The sequence below is a fragment of the Anguilla anguilla genome, chromosome 9 (assembly GCF_013347855.1).
Source record: "Anguilla anguilla isolate fAngAng1 chromosome 9, fAngAng1.pri, whole genome shotgun sequence".
Lineage (NCBI taxonomy): Eukaryota > Metazoa > Chordata > Actinopteri > Anguilliformes > Anguillidae > Anguilla > Anguilla anguilla.
In genome coordinates, this window is record NC_049209.1 from 47,798,671 (window position 1) to 47,819,196 (window position 20,526).

Genomic DNA, 20,526 nt, shown 5'->3' on the forward strand with positions numbered 1-20,526 from the left:
TGGACTGACATCTCAGCCATTGGTCCAGGCAGAGACTCATTGTGTGCTGAGACGCAATCGGGAAATCGTTCCTAAATTGTGTAATTGTCTCCCCGGAGATGTATAATTGTCTGCCATTGTAACTACCTGTAATTTCTCTTCCTGTCTGTACCTGCCTACGACCCCCCATTTTGTTCATCTGCAACTGCCTGTAGGTAACTGTATGTTTTGTATATGTATCTACATGTGAATGCCTGTGTCACAGTATGTTTCGTAATGTTTGTTAAGGTTTGTTAATTGCTCGATGCTGTGTGGATGTAACCAATTTGAATGTAAAGCTTGTTGCCTGTTGCTGTGTAGGATGTAACTATTTTGAATGTAAAATATATACAGTAAAGAACATTTTACTGTTTTTTTATAACACTGGGAGCTGCATCAACCTTATTTCTGAGCATGCAGTACTGTGCACCACAAAACCAGCAACCCGGCAACAACCACATTAAAAAAAAGAATAGCAACATTTAAAAAAAATACTCTTCAACATTGCTGTTTGAGTCTACTTAACTGGAGCCAAATGACTTACCCTGTTAAATGACTCATCAGTGATTATTTTATTACTCATCAAACGGTTATAATTGAGAAATCATACAAATATACAGTTTTACATCTGGAGGGCATGTTTTACATGGCAAAGCTTCCTCAAACAAACATGCTGTGTGTGCTTACAAAAGTCAAGCCAGAAAAGTCATAGCAATTACCAAAAATGAAATAAAATGTAACAGGATGAACATTTTTGAAATCTGGTTCGGAGTTCTCTTTATTATCCATTGTCGAATGACGTAAATTTAAACTGAAGACCAAAAAAATTTTAAAAAAGAAAAAAAAGCATACAAATTCTGGAGTGTTTGGATTTTAAAATAAGCCAAAAGAACATAACCAGAAAGAAAATGTGAAAACTGAAACCTTTCCAAAGAACATATTTACAACCTTAGGATTGAACTGAATTTCTATATCATATATAAAATTATTATATACATAATGTATATATGTTTATTTCTCTACACAGGTAACTGTATTATGCAGTCTCTACCCTCCCCACGGAGGCTTTTAATATTCATAAATTAAGTTTATTAATATTATCCACACACTAAATTAAGAGTATTCATATTATCCACACTCTGAGCTGTACTTCCTACTGCTGTGCTACTTCAGAAATATGTGTCGGAAACATAAATATATTTGTGAATATGAATTCATCAATTCAGTTTTTAATTTCTAATGGACATTCGTATGAGATTACATATGCTTCTGTATCTTACAATCAGAGATGTTGTGCAGAACGTTCTGAGTGGGATTATGTTTAATCGTGCCTACAGAAGATATCCTAAATAAAAATAAAATAAAAATAAAAACAATTGAAAGCTACAGTTCGCGACGAGGGAGGCCTCTGACAGGCTATAACATCCTGAAGGGATGCGTTCCACCAATCCACTCAACTTCCCTCGGCAGACATTGAAGACGTGCTAAAGAGGTCTGAGGCTCTTACTCTAGAACGGTTCTCACGCCCCGTTCTCTTCTCCACTATTCCTTGAATCCAATGGAATGATCCAACTACGACCAGTGACTGCGGCGGAGAGCGCGTTCATAGCCTCGCTGCGCGGTCTCGTGGGTTATCTGGAAGGAATACAACAGTGTGCTCTCCTTCGGGGGGTGCAGCGCCATCACTCACGCTTAATATTCCCTGACATTTCATCCATCACTTTTCTTCTCAGAGGGAACAAAAATAAATAAATAAAATAATAACAGGGCTGACTCTTTTGAGCGTGCGTGCGTGCGTGCGCGTGTGGCGGGGGATATGCAAAAAGCATATACATGACATTTACCGACTGCCCTAGAACCAGTAGCAAATAGGATCGGAACGTGTAGCACAAAGCTCGAAAATCAGGCGAATTACTTAAATGAAACGGGCCTTTTTTAGGCAGCCAGTTGCGTGATACCCTTCTGAAGTCAACATTATTCGCGATTCTTTCTGCGTCTCTCTTGCGCCCTGTCTCCAAACCCAGCCTGCTACTTCAGTTTCTTAATTTAAAGTGCAGCCCACATGTACGCTTATGCCCAGTATAAAATGGCTACAATATTTGTAGATATGAAAGTATATTTTCTTTGCTCCACGCTAAAACTCCTGAAAGGTCACCTCCCACCTTCCTCAGCTATGTAACTTGATGCGTATTTCCCCGTTTTAAGGACAGAGAAATAAAATGCCTCGAGACGGATGTTGTGAAAAGTGTACGAAACAGACCCTCCTATCCTTGTTTCACCTTCCAATCTACTGTGCACTGCGGATAAATGGAAAACGAATGAGTTGCGCGGAAAGCGTTTCTGCGGCAGGAGCTGAGTCAACACTATGCGACGACTAGATGAAATGTGTTGCTGTTGAGTTCGAAGAGAGCGCGCGTGTTCTTCCAATTTCCACCTTCTCAGCGATCTGACTAATTGAGAGTTTAAGTTAATGCTGTAACAGTACGCGCAGTAGCCTAGTTACATTATGGATAGGTGAAAACTTTTGGCTTGCCAGCAATTCGGAACGCGAACACATCACATCATCACATTTTCTTAACGCAAAATTATTCAGAACACTGCAGTTCCATACAATGTTATGCTATTGAAATAAAATATAGACACGGTAAATAGAAAAGGTCAATATGCAGAACCTCATTTGTAACGAAGAGCATAAGATTCAACCTCACATTTTGACCAACACTCAAAAGCAGTTGTTCCTTTTAAATAACCTTCAAATTCCCATTGCAAGTTCAGCGACAATGTGACGTTCATAGGTATGTTCCATGTATTTTAATTTTCCATAAACATTACATAAAAGATAAATGCATTAGCATATAATGATCCAACCTCAAAATTATAGTTGACGCTTGTCCAGTGCTGTAGTCTGGCATTGGTAGACCTGGATAGACCTTAGATACAGATGAACTCAGATAGTATGGTTTTGCTAAAACCCCCATTATGATACCACACTGCACACTTTTAGAAGAAAGGGTTCCAAAAGGGTCCTCTGTGTCTCCATAGAGGATCCCAATCTAGTTTCTTTGTCGGGCAAAATGGTTCAGTCCGGGACCTTTCACTCTTTTCACACATACCACAGAGGATTCCATTAGAAATAAAGATGTTTCCCTTATGAAGACAAACCAAAGAACCATTTTCTTTTTCTTTTTCTCTGAGAGTGTACAGCATTACTACTCTATGTGACACACATACTTTAATGAACCCCCCCCCCCCCCCCCCCCCAAAAAAAAAAAAAAAACACTTGCACTGTCCTGTCTGTTTCCATGTTAAATTCACATTTGAAATGTCACAAATAAATCTTATTATCAACTAGTAGGCCTGTTAATCAGAAATGAATTGTTTCAAAGGCATCAACCTAGCCAACAATGTTGTTCTGGCACTGAAAACTACTACAGTTTTGTAAAAGTGATGCACCATTGTTTTCCTCATATAAGCAGTTTGTTCTCAAAACAAGGCTTTCCCCCGGAAATCTATAAGGCATTTAGTCGTGGTATCACCCATTTCAGTAATACTTAGCCAAGCAAATATCTGTCCCTTGTTTGTTGGCGAGTGTGGTTTATACAGCTAGTTTAACATTTAGTTTAATTTTTTGGTTATTTCTGTAGTCTCGATATCTTGGTGGCTAACTAGCCTAGCAGCACAAAAAATATTTTTTAAAATAAATACTATTTGCAGTGTTGCCTGCTGTTTGATTTGGTGTACTACTGTTAACTCAGATTTTACAGTAGTGGCAGTTATATTTAAAAAACTAAAAGATGGGCAGCCACATAAAATGCTTTTTTTTCATTCATTAAAAATATAGATATAATGAACAATCATTTGAGGGAATATTTAAAATGCTGTTTCTTTTTTTACTTGAGCATTTTCACATTTCAGTTAACCCTCCTGTTATGTTGCGGGTCAAATTGACCCTTTTTAAAGTTTGAAAATCTAGGAAAAATACTTAAAATTATTTTTTCAGTATGAAACTTCTTCTACTGGCCTTAATTAGTGTAATCAACATTTTAAATGAAAATGGTTCATTTCATGTATTTGCAAACCCCCCCTGTATGGGGATTGACCCGGGAACATTTTTGCTGTACCTAAAAAATGAACAGAACAGGAGGGTTAAGCATATTCATTTTTTATACAACAGCATGTGTTAGCTCTTTTACTTCAGTTTTTTCATTATCCCACTGGACAACAACAGACAGCTAAACCCGAACAACTTCCATTTCCCTAAATTGGACTGCATTGCAGTGGATACATTTAAACAGGTGTCATTGATTAAATTAATAAAACATAACATTGGCAAATAGAGTAACTCATAATCCTTCTTCTTTTAACCAGTTTGATTCCAAATGAATGTAAAAAATAATGGTCTAATAGCACCACACAAATCGATTTAAATAGACGATGAATATCTATCCATCCATCCATTATCTATATCTGCTTATCCTGAGCAGGGTCGCGGGGGGTGCTGGAGCCTATCCCAGCGTGCATTGGGCGAGAGGCAGGAAGACAATGAGTATGATTAATCAAATATATTTAATTTAATATATTTTTAAGGGGATGTACCAAACAGCTCCACATATTTTTGAAGTTGTAAACAAAACAGGAAACAGCACAAGGACAGAAGTCCATTGCTACCGGGTCATCGGTTCCTCTCCATACTTTCCCATTTTAGACTAGCACGTAAAATGTCTACTGAACAGATCACCGTGGTTCTTACGAAGTCACATGACTCATCCTCAAACTGCAGCGATGCGGAGAGGAAACCTCCAGCCTTGACAGTACGTGGTCTTCATCTGCAGGTTGGCTAGGAAACGGTGAGACCGTGTCCTCAGGATTTCCACATGCAGCTCTTGCCGTCTGTCATTGGCTGGAGTTCTGGGAAAGGAATGCTGGTGGGGCCTGAAGGGGGCTTCCGATTGGTGGATTGGTGAAACCTTGCAATAGAGCCTGACCTCGAGAGAAACAGGTGCTCAGAAGGAAGCAGTGCTATCTTTTTTCTTTCTTTCGTTTTATTCCGATGTTCATCTGGTTTGGCCTGGTAAATGAGAACATGGTCGTGGCGCGGTGTCAGCAACCAATCGCCTAGGGGCAGCGGAACTGCCTTTGGCTCTTCGTGTTCTAATCTCCTCTCGGAACCTGGAAACAGTCGCAGCGCACGCCAAACCATGCTAACCCACGCTCTTTTCATTGCAAAAGGAAATAAAACTCAGTATCCTCCTCACTGCCACCCACGACCCTCTGAGTCTTCAGTTTAAAATAAAAAAAGTATAAAAATCATAAAGAGACTGAGAGAGATGCTGTAACTTAACTGTTTTTTTTTTCTTTTTATATTCAGAAGGGGCAAGCACTTCTTATTTCCCTTTTTAATAAGCATTCATTTAACTTCTTGTTTTGCTATTGATTCCTTTATTCATATCCGTTATTATTTGATGTTGCAGTTTTAGTTTTTTTATTATTTGTATTTTTTGTAAAGAGGCCGTTTCTATGGGATCAGGGATATGGTGATTTTATTCTCTTTTAGTTTTTCTTTTTTTTTTACCACACCAGTCCTCCTCCTTTTAGGGTCATTCTGGGGGGGGGGTGGGGGGGTGGGGGCTCTACACAGTCTGGAAGGCCTTGGTCTGGGCGGGGATCATCACGGGCGTGGCCCCCATCCTGGTCAGGTTCCCGGGGCTGAGTTTGGGGGTGCCCGGCTCGGGGGTCTTGGGCGCCACCTGCGTGTAGGCCGGGGGGGTCGGGGGGAAGCTGGGGGGCTGGCCGTTCTCTTTGAGCACGGCAGCGGGCGGAGGGCGAGGGCGGGGCCCCCGGGGGGCGGTGTTGTGCACCATGGACTGCGTGGAGGAGGTGCCCGAGCGGGAGCTGCCAGAACGGGACGAGGAGAGCGAGTTGGGCTTCACCAGCTTGGCCTTGGGGGCCTCGGCGTCCTCTCTGAGGGAGGGAGGGAGAGACGGAGGAAGGGAGGGAGGGAGAGATGGAGGAAGGGAGAGACGGAGGAAGCGAGGGAAGGAGAGAGGGAGGGAGGGAGGGAGAGGGGGGGGAAGGAAGGAGAGAGAGAGAGAGGGAAAGAGAGAGAGCAGCCGACTTCAAATTCCAATCCAAGATGCATTGTTGGCAGGAAAAAACATTTGTAAATATTGTGTACAGCAATCCACTTAGACACCAACGCAGATGAATAATCAGTAAACACTGTAAAACAAGGGTTGCAGGGGTAGTAAGAGACCAGCATAGTTTGAACCGTACGACAGTGGTCGCACCATACTACATAACGTGCGTGATGAGTTGTACTTTGTAAATAAGTTTTTTTGTTCTCGTAATTTAAATTGGTAACCAACCCCGTTCCTGGAGATCTACCGTCCTGTAGGTTTTCTTTCAAACCCTAACAAAGCACACCTCATTCAACAGCTAGAGATCTCTTTCAGCTGCTAATGAGTGAAGTCAAGTGTGCCAAATTAGGGTTGAAATGAAAACCTACAGGACGGTAGATCTCCAGGAACAGGGTTGGGTACCGCTGTTCTCGGCCGAGCTTGTGGCTGCAAGCTGGCAACCCCCTCCATCCAAGTCAATTCGGGGTAGAGCGCACGTGACGAGCACGCCCTCCCTCCCCGGTTTGGATGGGAACCAGCCAGCAGGGGGCAGCGTCCGGACGCTGGAACGGCGTCTTGATGAGGACGAGCCACGCATCCGCCCTGGGGCCAGCTAACTGACGCGGGATTAAAATAAGCGCACACTGATTAAGGGGGTTCTGGAATGATCCCATTCTCCCTGGAGGCCGTCGTTAGGAGGAAGCACGTCCCAAGCTCCTCCCACGGTTTGAGTGCCGGGTAACGAGAGTGATGTCATAATCCACCATGACATCATCGGCCGCCGTTACTTAACACAACACACAGTTGCCTTTTGTTAATATTGCAAAAAGAGGACGTAAGTCTCAGCAAAGATATACTTCCACGAAGCTTCTATAAATGAGAGGAAAACAACGCTATTTTTTTCTGTAGCCCTCCCCACCACAACCCCCCCAAAAATCTGCATAACTGATGATCCATCATCCCTCCAAAGGTACATTATTCATTTTGACACCCTCTAAAAAGCAGTTTCACTGCTGCTAATCTTCAGCAAAGTAAGTAAATAAATTTGTTGACACTGTAATAAATTGCTTTTGTTATCAGCATCTGCAATTAAAAATGTGGTATATAGGAGCAGCTGAAGCAGGCTCCGCCCACACTGGTAGTGAGGCATGCTGGGAGCTGTGGTGGGCGGAGTCTGTTGGTGGAGGGTGCTGATTGGTTGATAGGGCAGATGCTGGACAGTGGAAAGCTCACCTGATTTCATTGGGTGTTTCCTCTTCCTCATACTTTTTCTTCTCCTTCTTGCGGAGAACGAGCCACACGATGAGGATGATGAGGAGGACCCCAAAGGACACGCCCACCACCGCACCCGCCACCACGCCCACTCCCCGGACATCTGCGTGGAAGGGGGTGAACACATTAACATACACGTGTGTACACACACGCATGCTCCCCCATACACACGCAAGCACACACACACGCAATCACACACACACACAGTCCAAACAGAAACACATAAGCACGCACTCACACACACACACACACACACTGCAAAGAGAAACAAAACCACACAAGCACACACACACTCCCATCCAACGCATGCACATATACACACAAGCACACACAGATGCGGGCAACATGCACGTGTCCCTCATACGCCGTAACATAAATCCACCTCTGCTTCTCTACGACCCCCTTCAGCCATACCTCTCTGCATCATGGGAAAAAAGCTGGGAGAGGTGCAGTAAATCATTCTGCAGTCTGTACGCTGGCTTAAATCCCACTGTGCCCCCCCCCCCCCTTTATTTATTCTTCATTCAGTTATTTTTCTTATTTACCATTATGTTTCAAAATGCAATATATTCCAATTTGATTTCGCGACTGACTGCAGCAGGGCAACAGAGGTCCGCTGTTGAAAAAAAATAAAAAAATAAATAAAAATAAATAAAAAACAAAGACCGGTAAAATTGCGCTGGATGTAGCCAATCCCGTTTTCCCTTTAAAAAAGAAAAGTGAAACGAACGCCCCCCCGTCAAATCAATCACCGCCCGAACGGAAGCGCGTACCCCGGTCGGCGAATTGTCAGCGAGGCTACAGCGTCTGCGGAGAGCTCCCTCCACGGTTTCAACCGTCTAAATAAGGGGCTGAGAATGCGTTACGTCGGCATCACCGACGCATGTAGCACGCGGGTAAAAAAAAAAAAATGGCGGTAAATGCGCCGGCGCAGTAGGCGCGCGCGTATAGCCTCGTCGCGGGGTAATGAAAACCGCGGTGGCGGCGCGAGGGCGGGAGGAGGGCACTCACAGTGCATGGTGACCTCGATGATGCAGCTCTCCTCGCCCACGTCGTTGCTGGCCGTGCACTTGTACACGCCCGTGCTGTCGTGGCTCAGGTTTCTCAGGGTGACGATCTCGGGGTTCTTCAGATCTGGCAGAGGACAACAACAACATAAATTAGACGTGACAATATGCGTCACATTTTTGGGAAGACTCATCTGTACCGTCTGTGTGAAGAGTTCAAAGCTCTTTTCAGTATGATAAATGCTGCTGCTATCACCACCAGCAGAAGCAACAACTAGCAACAAAGTAAAAGAAAAAAGAAAGAAAAACGTTTGCCAGTATACTTAGGTATGAAGCATACCCTATTATCAAGGGAAACTTACACAGTTTGCTTTTTCATTTATGCATTATACGTACTTCACTCAAGGGTGCAATGGAAATGCCCCCTCAAGGACTCAGACTTGCAATCTCTGCACCATAAACCCAGTTGGCTAACCGCTATGCTACAATGCTGCCGATCACACAGCACTGCTGCACCTCAGTCGGCAACAGTCGCCACCGGCAGACCGAAGACAAGATGAGCGGGACAAGGGTACTGGCTCAAGTGAGTAAGCTGCTGGTGGGTAAGTACTCACGATTATTAACATGAACAGGATGTCGGCAGCCAGTTTTCGACGTGTGACGTGTCACACGACGAGCCTGGTGTGCCAAGAAGAAGCAGCGACAAGCGGCCTCCCTGGCCTCTGATACACAGACCATCATAGCTGACAGATAAGGGACAGACTGGCTCCCGCTATACACGTGCTAAGTTAGCGTTAGCATCAAAAGAGTACCGTATGGCTTTAAGTGTCGTTTTCTCTCCGGTGCTGACACGCACCTGTTATAATATATTTTTTCTACAGTGCGCGGATAAGTGTGATTAATGAGGAGGAGTGCTGGTTTGTTTTACTGCCCAATGAAACGGGGCCCGCACAAGTGCTGTTTCTCAGAGGCCGTTAATTCTTTAGGTTTAGTCGTGACTGCTCCGCTCCTGACGCTAAGCTCAAGTGGGACGATCTCTGAAGCTGATAATGCTGTATAAGCCAGGGTGGAAACACACATCAAAATAAGACGTTATGATTGGCTGAACAAAATGACATTATGAACCTGGCGACAAATATTTTGTGTTTTGTTGAGACTACGAACACTACTGTAGGCTCTGGATTACTAGTGCATGTAGCTTTCATTGTGTTTGTACTTTACATACAACATGAACCAACCCCTTTACCCTAGCAGAGCCCCTACTGTCCCTGAATTATAAAGCAATCCCAGAGTCCTTTGCTAATTGAAATGTGCCAGACAACAGTGCTTCAACTAAAATGTGTAGAAGCAGATCTCCTCACTGTTATCCTAGTGAAGACTCAAGCAATCAGTTTCTATTAGCGCTTAGACATTTGACTTATAATTAAAATTTACACGTTTATACTACTAGTAGATTTACTCATTTTTAGATATGAGTGAAAAGTATATTGTCTCGTTTGAAATTCAGGAGTGCACTCCAAGGGTAAACGTGGCTGAGTTCAGCAGGGGAAAGAGCAGACCGTGTGATTGATGCAGTTTGAGCTCTAATGCAATTGAACTGCGGGCGTTGATGATGCATTTTAAACTTGCTGAAGTGTCATAAAATGTGCAGATTTTCCAGTTACGGAGTTCCATTTAAATTCAGCTTAGTTCAGGGAATTACTGAAATTTCTATAAATCCCTAGAACAATCCCAGAGAACATCATGGGAATTTCTCGATTCATCAACTGAATTACGAGTCACTTCCTGAATCAAACAAATCAAAATAGATCTGACCCCAACCCTGATTCAAACAGAAGTGACCCCACCCCTTGGGTAACCTGTACGCTGTGCTGATAGTGATGATGAAGGATGATGATGGGCGGCAATGTAGTCAGTGTAGACTGAAGGTCATAGGTTCGATTCCCAGGTAGGACACTGCTGTTGTACCCTTGAGCAAGGTATTTAACCTGCATTGCTCCAGCTGTATAAATGGATGCAATGTAAATGCTATGGAAAATTTGTGTAAGTCGCTCTGGCTAAGAGCTTCTGCTAAATGCCTGTAATGTAATGATGAAGGATGAAGAAAGCATGATAAAGGATGATGAAGATGATGAAGGTCTCTCACCGATGAGGGCCAGGGGCGGCAGCCTCCCCATGGTCCGGCCCTTGTCCAGGACTCGCTCCCACTTGTACTGGATGGGATCGGACCCGTCGGCCGACCGGCAGCTCAGCTTCACGTCGCTGCCCTCCAGCAGACGCCCCTCCATCCAGCACCGGGGCTTGGAGGGCTTGACTGCAGAAACACATCCGTTTGTTTATCCATCCGTTTATTCATCTGTACATTCATCCGTTCATCTAAATGGACTGCATTTATATAGCGCTTTTATCCAAAGCGCTTTACAATTGATGCCTCTCATTCGCCAGAGCAGTTAGGGGTTAGGGGTTAGGTGTCTTGCTCAAGGACACTTCGACACGCCCAGGGCGGGCTTTGAACCGGCAACCCTCCGACTGCCAGACAATCGGTCTTACCTCCTGAGCTATGTCGCCCCTATATGTCATCTCCATCTGGGCCTGGAGAGCTGCCAGGTCTGCTGGCTTTTGCTGTTACTTAGGACTTGAGTTGTGCAGCAATTGATCCATTAAAGGAGTTGACTGCACTCTGACTCAGGTCACCTGGTTTCCTGGGTCTGAATTAGCTGCTGATCTTAAGGCCAAAACAAAAAGCAGCAGACTCTGTGGCTCTCCAGGACCAGGACTGAGGATCACTGGTCTGTAGCATTTATTTAATAAGAACAATGCACAATCACATTATCATAGCACAACACATTTGTGATTCACATTCACAAGTTCAACAGTGAACAAGTGCTAACATTTTGTTCACTAGCTCTTCATCACAGCCGGATAAAATACTGAACATGAATTAAGTCGATAGTAATTCAGTGAACGCGCACAACAAAAACACAAATAATGAAAAGGAATAAGAATGAATAAGGCCAGCACACAGAAGAACACCACACAGTGCTGTCCACCTGAGCTGTGCCCCCCCCCCCCACCCCCCCACCCCCAAAAGTACATCCCCCACACACTCCTGCAGTCCCAGGGACCTGTTCGATTAACCTTTTCCATTACACTGCACCCCAAAGTACCCATAACGGTGTAACACTGGGGGCTTCTCCATCTCCTTATGCACACACACACACACACACACACAACACATAGATGCACACACATACACACACACACACACACACAGACCTACTGGACATCTGCTTTTCCCTCTCACCCGTTTTTCTGCTGAACGGTGAAAATCCTGCCCTCGTGCTCGGTAAAAAAGAACAATTACTGGACTGAGGAATCGAGGGAGCTCTTACACCTCGTACCTCTGTCAGAAACACTTACACCGCTTCACACAGCAGCCTTTCGGCTCCTCTGCCAGGTCATTATCTTTGTGTTGAACAAGACAAATGCTAATGCTCATCTCCGAGAATCGAAATTGTCGCCGCGGAGCTGTGGGCAATTTGTACAAATATATGCATGGGTCTGCCGAAACGTCTTCATGCAGGACAGAAAGCGACGGAGGGAGAGAGAGAAAGAGAGAGAGAGAGAGAGATGGAGAAAGAGAGAGAGAGAGAGAGAAAGAGAGAGAGGGAGAAAGAGAGAGAGGGAGAAAGAGAGAGAGAGAGAGAGAAAGCGAAAGAGAGAGAGAGACAAAGGGGTAGTTCAGTTCTCCCAAACTGACGACTATGCTAGCTAGCGCGTGCCTTTCAAACCGCCGCTGGCCTACTCGCTGCAGTACTCAACGTCTCCGTGCACTCCTTCATTTCCCGCCTGCCTTCCGTCAGCACTCTACGATTTACTGTCCGGGTTTTCTCAACGGATGCGGGGGATTCTTTTGCGCTTCCCTTTGAAAAGAGAAGGGAAAAAAAAAAAAACCAAACACCTGAGATAAAATGTCGGATGGCTTTTTCCAAGCCAAAGCCGTTTGTCCTCGGGGGGAAACGAAAATCTATGGCGTCTCTTCCTCCGTGGCACCCACTGCACGAGCCGAGAAATAATGGAATTCTCACGACTATGACGGAGAAAGTGGAGGTCCCAAGTACTTCAGTTAAATCATTTAAAACACCGACACGCTCTCTCTCTCTCTCTCTCTCTCATGCACACACACACACAGGTACACATACACACACGTAACTGAAATAGTACATATTTTATAGACGTGTCTAATGCTCACTTTGGAACGCGGCGAAAGCGTTTTTCAGAACAGAAATATTGAATCTGTAAATTGTGTACACAGGAAAACGTTCCCTCAGTGTTATTTTTGTCCACCATTTGGTGACATAAGCCTTCGTCATTTCCCCCATGCAATTTTTAACATGGTGACATAAAAATAACTGATAAAATACATACAGGAAGCATGAACTAATAAATAGGGTTTTGGGGGGCCAACCAAATGTGAATTGATTAAAAAACAGCGATAGAACAGCGATAACTGCAGAAGGACTATTAACAAGTACAGAGAATTCCTAGCAGAAAATCACACATTTTAAATAGAAAACGATTGTGCCATTTACCCTTTGAAGAGTAGATTTTTTTAAAATGTTTTTTTTAAATTTTCAAATTCTAAGTCAGTGTTCTAGAACTCCACCGCATTCACTCACCAGTAGTGATTGTGACATCAGCATTAGAATGTCCAGTTAAGAACATTCCAATCACATATTTTTGAGCTCACACATTGAAGCGATAGTCATGTCATGTGATTACAGGGGTGACCTACTGCAGCCCCTTTTCTGTATTGATTGTTGTGGCAGAGCTGCTGGTCTCGGACTCACCCAGTACTATGAGGTTGACGGCAGCCCAGTGGTACTTCCCCCCGATCTTCACCTTGCAGCTGTACTCTCCGGAGTCGGACAGCACGAGGTCACTGATCAGCAGGGAGGCGTCCCCCTTCAGGAAGTCCCCCGCGAAGGCGAGCCGGCTGAGGTCGTTCTCGCTGGGGTCGTACACTGTGCCCCCGAAGTAGGTGATGACCTGGCGGGGAAGAGCGGCGCGGTGTTAGGGCTCCCCCTGTAGGCCCGGGGGAAGCGGTGCGCCTACCTGGCGTCTCCCGTCATGAAGCAGGAGAGGCGGAGTCGAGGCGGAGGCCGCTAAACGCTGCCATCACACTGCATCAGTGCTGCACTGGCCTGGCACTCAGGCACTCAGGGACTGTGTGCTGTGGGGCAAACTGTGTGTGTGTGTGCATGTATGTGTGTACGTGTGCGTGCGTGCATGTATGTGTGCTCGCCAGTGTGTGTGCACGTGTGTACGAGTGTCTGTTTGCGTGTGAGCGTGTGTGTGTGTGTGTCTGTGTGTGTGCATATGTGTGTATGGGAGCGTGTGTGTGTGTGCATGTGTGTGTCTGTGTGTGTGTGTGTGTTTGCATGTGTGTCTGTATGTGTCTCTGTGTGTGTGTGTATTGGGGCATGTGTGTGTGTGCGTGTGTGTCCGTATCTGTGTGTGTGTATCTGTCTGTCGATGGGAGCTTGTGTGTGTGTGTGTGTGTGTGTGCGTATGTGCGTGCATGTGCGTGTGTCTGCGTATGGGAGCGTGCATGTGTGTGTGTGTCTGTGTATGGGAGTGTGTGTGTGCACGCTTGTTTGTGTTTGTGTCTCTGGGTGTGCATGCATGTGTGTGTGTGTGTGTGTGTGTGTGCATACATGTGTGTCTGTCTGTGTGTGTGTGTGTGTGTGTGTGTGTGTGTGGATCAGAACTCCCCCTCGTCCTCTGTCACCTTTCACAGGAGCAGAGGAGGTGCTGAGACCCTCCAGCTGCCGCATTAGCATGTGTCAGGTAAAGCAGGAGGAGTCCCGGAGGAGCACTCCGCCTGTCTCCTCACATTCCCGCCGCCGTCGCCGCGACACCCGCGGCTCCCGCGGTCAGGAGCAGAGGGGGTAAACGCGACGCTTGGAGCTCCTGTCCTCCGTTCACTACAGAGTGTTTCTGGGCAAAATAATCGTTTTTTTTCCCTTCTCATTCTGGCACGTGCGCCGCTACAGTCCCCTATTAAATTTTTCAAATGTTTGATTTTAATTAATGGCGCCTTCGGTGTAATCTCCCGCTTAAATATTTAAATTGACTGCTCTGCCGCCTCAGAGAATCCTCTCGCTCCCGTCCTCCTTGCTATGCGAAAACCCCGGTTCGAAAAGTCAACAGGGTATTTCGGTCACGAGCCGCTTTTCAACAGGAAAAAGGGGACGTTGTCCTTTTGATGGGAGGGGGTCGAGACTAACGACCTTGCCATTACACAGGAAAAAAATGCATCGTGGGAAAAGCGGATCGTTTTCTGGCCATTTGGAAATGCGCAGAACGGAGAGATGAAGTGATTAAGATGTTGGAAGCGAAGTCTGGGACATGAAACCATTCCATGTAACAACAACAATAACGTCAGTGAACGGAACAAAGAAAATAATTTGTAAATCGGTGCAAGGGTAATGTCGGGCAAAACTGGAGGGCAGCACTTTACATAAGGTCACAGGAATTGGCATTCACTAATGTAGTTGCTAACAATGAACTACTGAAAAGTTAACCTGTACAGCTTTGTTGCATATCATTAATTCATGTTAACAACTACATTACTTAATGCCAACTCATACTGGAATAATAAGAAAAAAACAGTTAATGTATTTGTTAATGGTTAACAAAGCAAACAAACAGTTTGCTCATGTATAAATAATCAAGTAACTAATACATTAATGTATTTGCTAACAACCATTGAAAAGTAAATTTCATGCTTAATTGATGTGTTTGTCCATCGTTCATTCGTATTAACAACTACATTAGTATTCGCCAATTCATGTGACCTCATTGTAAAGAGTTACCAACAAAAGTGGCTGGTGACGGGGAGAGAGAAGGCCAAGGCTGGGTACGCTAAGTGGCACACTTATTTTGGCCAACGGGCAATCAGCAATCGAACCAATTAATCCCACCGGCCCAAACGCCTCCTCTGTAAGGAGGAGAGAGAGAGAGAATCGGCAGAGATGGGCAGGCTAGGCCCTTCACACAACAAACTGCCGCTGCAGTTCTTCATGGATGACAAAGCCAATTTTTCACTATCTATTCTTTTCTTTTTTTACCTCAAAGACAGCAAGAACATTTAGAAAACAGAGAGTATGATGCTGGATTCATCTGTTTCGAGGGTTGCATGGACGGTTAGCGACAGGGAATCCAAAAAAACAAATGGATGAATTTGTTCATTTTTCTTCAGTTGATGCCAAACGTTACAATGGTTGTTTCAAACAAACATCTTCCTAAAAATGAGTAATGCTACTAGGGATAGAGATGAATAAGTTTGAATTATAAGTCAAATGTCAAAGTCTAGATAGATACTGATTGTTGGATTGCTCACTAGGATGAACAGTGAAGCGATCTGCTGCCTCTACAAACTTTTGTAAAAGTACTGTAGTCTGGCACATTTCAATTAGCAAAGGACTCAGGGATTGTTTTATAATTCAGGGACAGTAGGGGCTCTGCTAGGGTAAAGGGGTTGGTTCATGTTGTATGTAAAGTACAAACACAATGAAAACTACAAGCACTAGTAATGCAGAGCCTAAAATGACCTCAACAAAACACATAGTTTAAAATATGCCATCGTAAGATGTCATTCTGTTTGGCCAGTTATAACATTGTGTTTTGCTGTGGACAAACTGGCATATTTCTTTCTGTAACCACAACAGAAAACTGGAGAGGTGAACAGAAAACTGAGTACTGCCCATGATGGTATGAATTAGTCAGCTTTCAAAGATCAACATAAGAAAACAAATAAAAAAAATATTGAATATCAATTGTGCAACTGTCAAATGTGGATGGTGACAATGTGTTCATGCAGCTAGCTTGGCCAACAGCAAGCAGACAAAGGTCATCACAGTTAATGTGCTAGCTAGCACAGGAGTAGCTGCCAAAGCAACAAATGGAGTTAGTCATACTCTCAAGCTATTAGTTAAGCCTTTGTTAGCTCGCCATAAAACACTGTAATCACAGACAAGATCTTTCCGGAGCTGGGTTTATTAACTACAGCTGTGAAACCTCTCTCACAAAAAAAGTGTTTATCCATGAGGTTGACCAAACAAATAAGAACAGCCTGAGAATGCAGGCTACTCAGCGCAAGCAAATTTTTGGGTTACATTCCTAGTGCTCGATGAAAGCAATGTTTCTCTGAGGATGCCTCACAGATTGAAAATACTGCTAAAATGTGTAAAAATGAAATAATATATAATAATTACATATTTACATATTTATCATTACATTATCTATGACCTCCACATATATACAATATATTATAGTATGTTCCAGGTACACAGGGGATGTCATTGAAGATAGAAGGCTTGGATGTTCCCTCACCACTGTCTGCTTGGAGTTGGGCTTCTGCAGTAGCCACTCGATGTCCAGGGTGGTGGTCCCCGCCTGCCAGAACTGGTGGTGGCACGGCAACGTGGCGTTGTCCCCGACGACCTTCTTCATCTCCGTCTGGGCGCACACGCCCATCTGGCCCAGCAGAACTGTGGGGAAGGGGAGGAACCAGAACCAGGGCATTTAGGGAGCTGGTGGCACCAGGGGTAGTGCGATGACTCTTGGTGTTTCAGCCTGCTGGTTGGGGTGGGGGTCGGGGTGGGAGTTAGGGGGCGGGGTGGGGTGTTGATCCGGGAGGATTTGGTTGGCGGATGCCGAGCAGCACCGTTGGCTTGTCAGATATTTTTAGGGAGGCGTCGTTGGGATTAACAGAAAGTATAGACTCTGAAGAAGCAGGAGGTGATGATTACCAAACTAAAAAAAAAACACGGGTAACTGTCTAACGTTTCCCTGGGTTTAGTTGCAAATTCATACATATATTGTATGTACGCACGTGTGTGTGTGTGTGTGTATACGAAACAAATCAGTGTAATGGATTTCTTGGCAGTAAACGTCTGCAAGGCTAAAATATACAAAGCACTCCTCCCCTCCCTGTCTGTCAGTTAATGCTTATAGAAACTAGAAATGGAAGGACCAGGGCTCAGCGACCGAGCACCAGCAAGATCTCCCGACAGTATCGCATGTGATGTGGGTGGCGGGGGCGTAGCTGTGAGGTGAACAGGTACGCTTCATATCTCCTTTTATTTTGAGCGGCGGTTCGCAAGCGCGGGCTCAGTAACCGTGGAAACGCCGCGTCCGCACGAGCGCAGGTGAACTCGGCTCTCTCCCCGGGGTTCCTGTGCCGAACCACGACGCGCCAGAGCTCTTTCAGGTACCTGTCACCTCTTGGCAAAACTTCAGATGTGGGATTTTTAAAAAATAAAAAAAATTTAAAAAAAGAAGAAAAAGAAAAAAAAGAACTGCAGTGCTAAAAGACCTAGCCAGCTGGCAGAGCGGACGGATTTAATCACTCTTTCTGTCCCTGCTCTTGGGTCAGTGGAAGCTGCTTATTAGCACAAAGTGGCCCCTCCCATATTCCATTTTAGGAATTTAGCACACAACCCTCATCCAAGAGTGACTTACCCGGATTGCATTCTTTTTACGCACAATCCATTTATGCTGCAGGATACGTACACTCTCAAAAAGGGTCCATGCACACTTTGTGTTACTACTTTTGTGGTGCAAATATACAATGTATGTTTTACAAAGGGAGACTTTTTAACAGACTGTGTTAAAAGTGAGACAGAAAGTGTTGTCCTTAGCTAGACAGGGAGGTGTGTTTAAAAAAATTGCATGTTATTTTTTCTTTTTAACACATCTGTTTTGAGAGTGAAATTATGACATTCGGATTAAATACCTCGCTCAAGGGTACGATCCAGTCTCTACCTCGGAGTTGCGAGTTCAGTTCCCTAACCACTATGCTACAAAGCAACCAATTAGTTATAGATTCCCTCCCACTATGTCGGTGACCTGCGTCCATCACGCCATTGCACCCGTGCTGTGCTTTTAACCCAGACACCGCCCCTTGCAACCTCAGGCGTCCCCAGATGCTGCCTGAGGGAAAAAATATCCCTGGTACGAACACGGCGACGGAGGAGTTAAAACTTGCCCTTCGTTTTCAGAGGTGGGAAGATACAGCCCGCCAGAAGTCAGTGCTCAGCAAAAAAAAATAGCTGCGGCACTAACATCTCCCGTCCGAACTCGAACCCCCCCCTTCCCCCCCCCCCCCCCCTCTACCACCCACGCCCGAGAGATACTCCTGTTCATTACCTATTAATGCGCTGGTCGCTGGGTCGTTTGTCTTCGCGCTTGCCAATACCGCCTTGGACCCTGCGGGGGCGCCCACGAGCCCCGAGCACTACCCCGGCTGCTGTAGCTGCCATCCCCGATTAGTTTCGGAGATGGAGGAGACGGTGTTTGGCACGCAAGCCGGAAAAAGCGCACGGGGGGGGGGGGGGGTTGGGGGTGGGGGGTGGGGGGGACAGAATATGCAGTGCGAACCGTCGCCACCCGTAGCCCAGATAGCTCGGCTCGGTCGTCACTAAGCGGCACGCCGCGCCGCACCCCCGCTTCACCCCGTCGGCCAAAACGACGGGCCCAGAAGTCGTCCTGCCTCAGCTTTCGCACTCAAGTTCACTGTGAAAAAGGGGGCGAACAGATTATGGGGTTCTACTGTAAGCCATACTGCAGTGCCCCCCAAACGACTGACTCTTAAGATTGGATAATGTGGATTTGCATTACACGGACGGCACAAAACAATGACGGAAAAATAGGCCAACTCGCTCCTTAAGAAAACATGACATTTCAAAGGTTAAAATGAACAGAACTTCAAAAGAAAAAAAAAAAGAACTTGATATTTACTATCTGCTGGAAACACAATTTAAATGACCATATTTGCTCTTTTCAGAACAAATCGCTCAGACACGTCGACGGCAAATTCGTCCGTGTGCGCCCGGGGGGGGGGTGCAACTTTTTCCCCCACCGAGAGAGATCCGTATTAACATTAGTGTGATGCGTGACTTCGGGCTGTGCTCACATCCGAGTCTATATATTGACCTTTTCATGGTTTGCTTTGATCATTCAGAATCCTTCCGATTGACTTCCCAGGATGAATCTTCTTTTCAAACTAACACGGGGTTTACACGGCGAAGATTAGGAACTCAACCGCTCGAGTCCCACTTTCGCAGACTCCGGCTAGGGGAAGGGAGGGGGTTTAACACATTTGATCTCAGAAATTTAAGGTATGGAAAAGCGCTTCTCGCAAAACGCTTAAAGCTCCCCAAAATGTCCCAGCTTATAGTGCTTTTTAGGTCTAGTTTCGAACGGCAAGGCCGGAGTGGTGCTGGAACGCAGCGTTGAGGAGTCCTCTCGAGCCTGGGAGCAGCGGGACGGCGCGTCGCGATAAAGAGGCGCGTCGCGATAGAGAGGCTACGCTAACGACTTCGGGAGCTCCGGAACTCTCCGGCATTCCATTCCTGTCCCGCTCGCGCTGGATCGCGATCGACGGCGGACTGTGTTTGTTGGCCCTGCCAAGAGCGTTCGGAGGAGGAGAGGGGAATGCGTAGTAATTAACACGGGGGGGGGGGGCGAGGGGGAGCGGGGGGACCGAAACAGCTTGGCTGAGACGGCGCTCGTGTAAGCGACCGGTTTCCGCGAAAATGCCCTAGGGGGAGCTGCGCTCCAGTAAACTCCGCTCCCGGCGGACTCCCGCGATCTTATTATAGCGCAGCCGGCGGGACGCAGAAGGCCACGCGCCCTCCGAGACGCCCCGAAAGTCACGCCGCCGCGCGTCCCGAGTCCCGGCACGGGGCGCAGACTCAGCTCCGAGGCTCCGCCCACAGCGAGGAAAACTCCGGATCCGAAACTCTTTAACGACCGAGAAACTTAGAGAGAGATTTTGACACTTCTTTCTTTTGACATCGCCGTCGTTCGTGAAACGTCCACGGAAGATGCGCTGTATACGGACGCAGCAGAGTAGACGGAGCTATCGTGCGATCCCACCGAACGGTAGGCCGGGGGTGAAATGACGCGACGGTGCGTTGGTTAGGAGGAGAGATTTGCATTACCGTGCCACTCATCCATATTTCACAGAGAGTGCATCGCGCGTATGCGCCGTGCAAGCTGATGCGCTATGCAAATGGCCCCTTGCGCGCGTGTGTGTGTGTGTG

General features: G+C 45.9%; 1 protein-coding gene across 2 annotated transcripts in view; it reads right to left on the reverse strand.

Moving 5' to 3' along the window:
- Positions 1-4,565: 4,565 nt before the first annotated feature.
- The window catches only part of LOC118236648 (CXADR-like membrane protein), a 61,350-nt gene continuing 45,389 nt past the window's right edge, over positions 4,566-20,526 (reverse strand). For both annotated transcript variants that reach the window (XM_035435183.1, XM_035435184.1), the window contains 6 exons: positions 16,811-16,968; positions 13,264-13,462; positions 10,560-10,727; positions 8,418-8,540; positions 7,368-7,509; positions 4,566-5,979 (listed from right to left, as the gene is read on the reverse strand). In XM_035435183.1, coding sequence (XP_035291074.1) covers positions 5,649-5,979; positions 7,368-7,509; positions 8,418-8,540; positions 10,560-10,727; positions 13,264-13,462; positions 16,811-16,968 — 1,121 coding nt within the window. In that variant the 3' untranslated portion in view covers positions 4,566-5,648. The remainder of the gene's footprint in view (positions 5,980-7,367; positions 7,510-8,417; positions 8,541-10,559; positions 10,728-13,263; positions 13,463-16,810; positions 16,969-20,526) is intronic.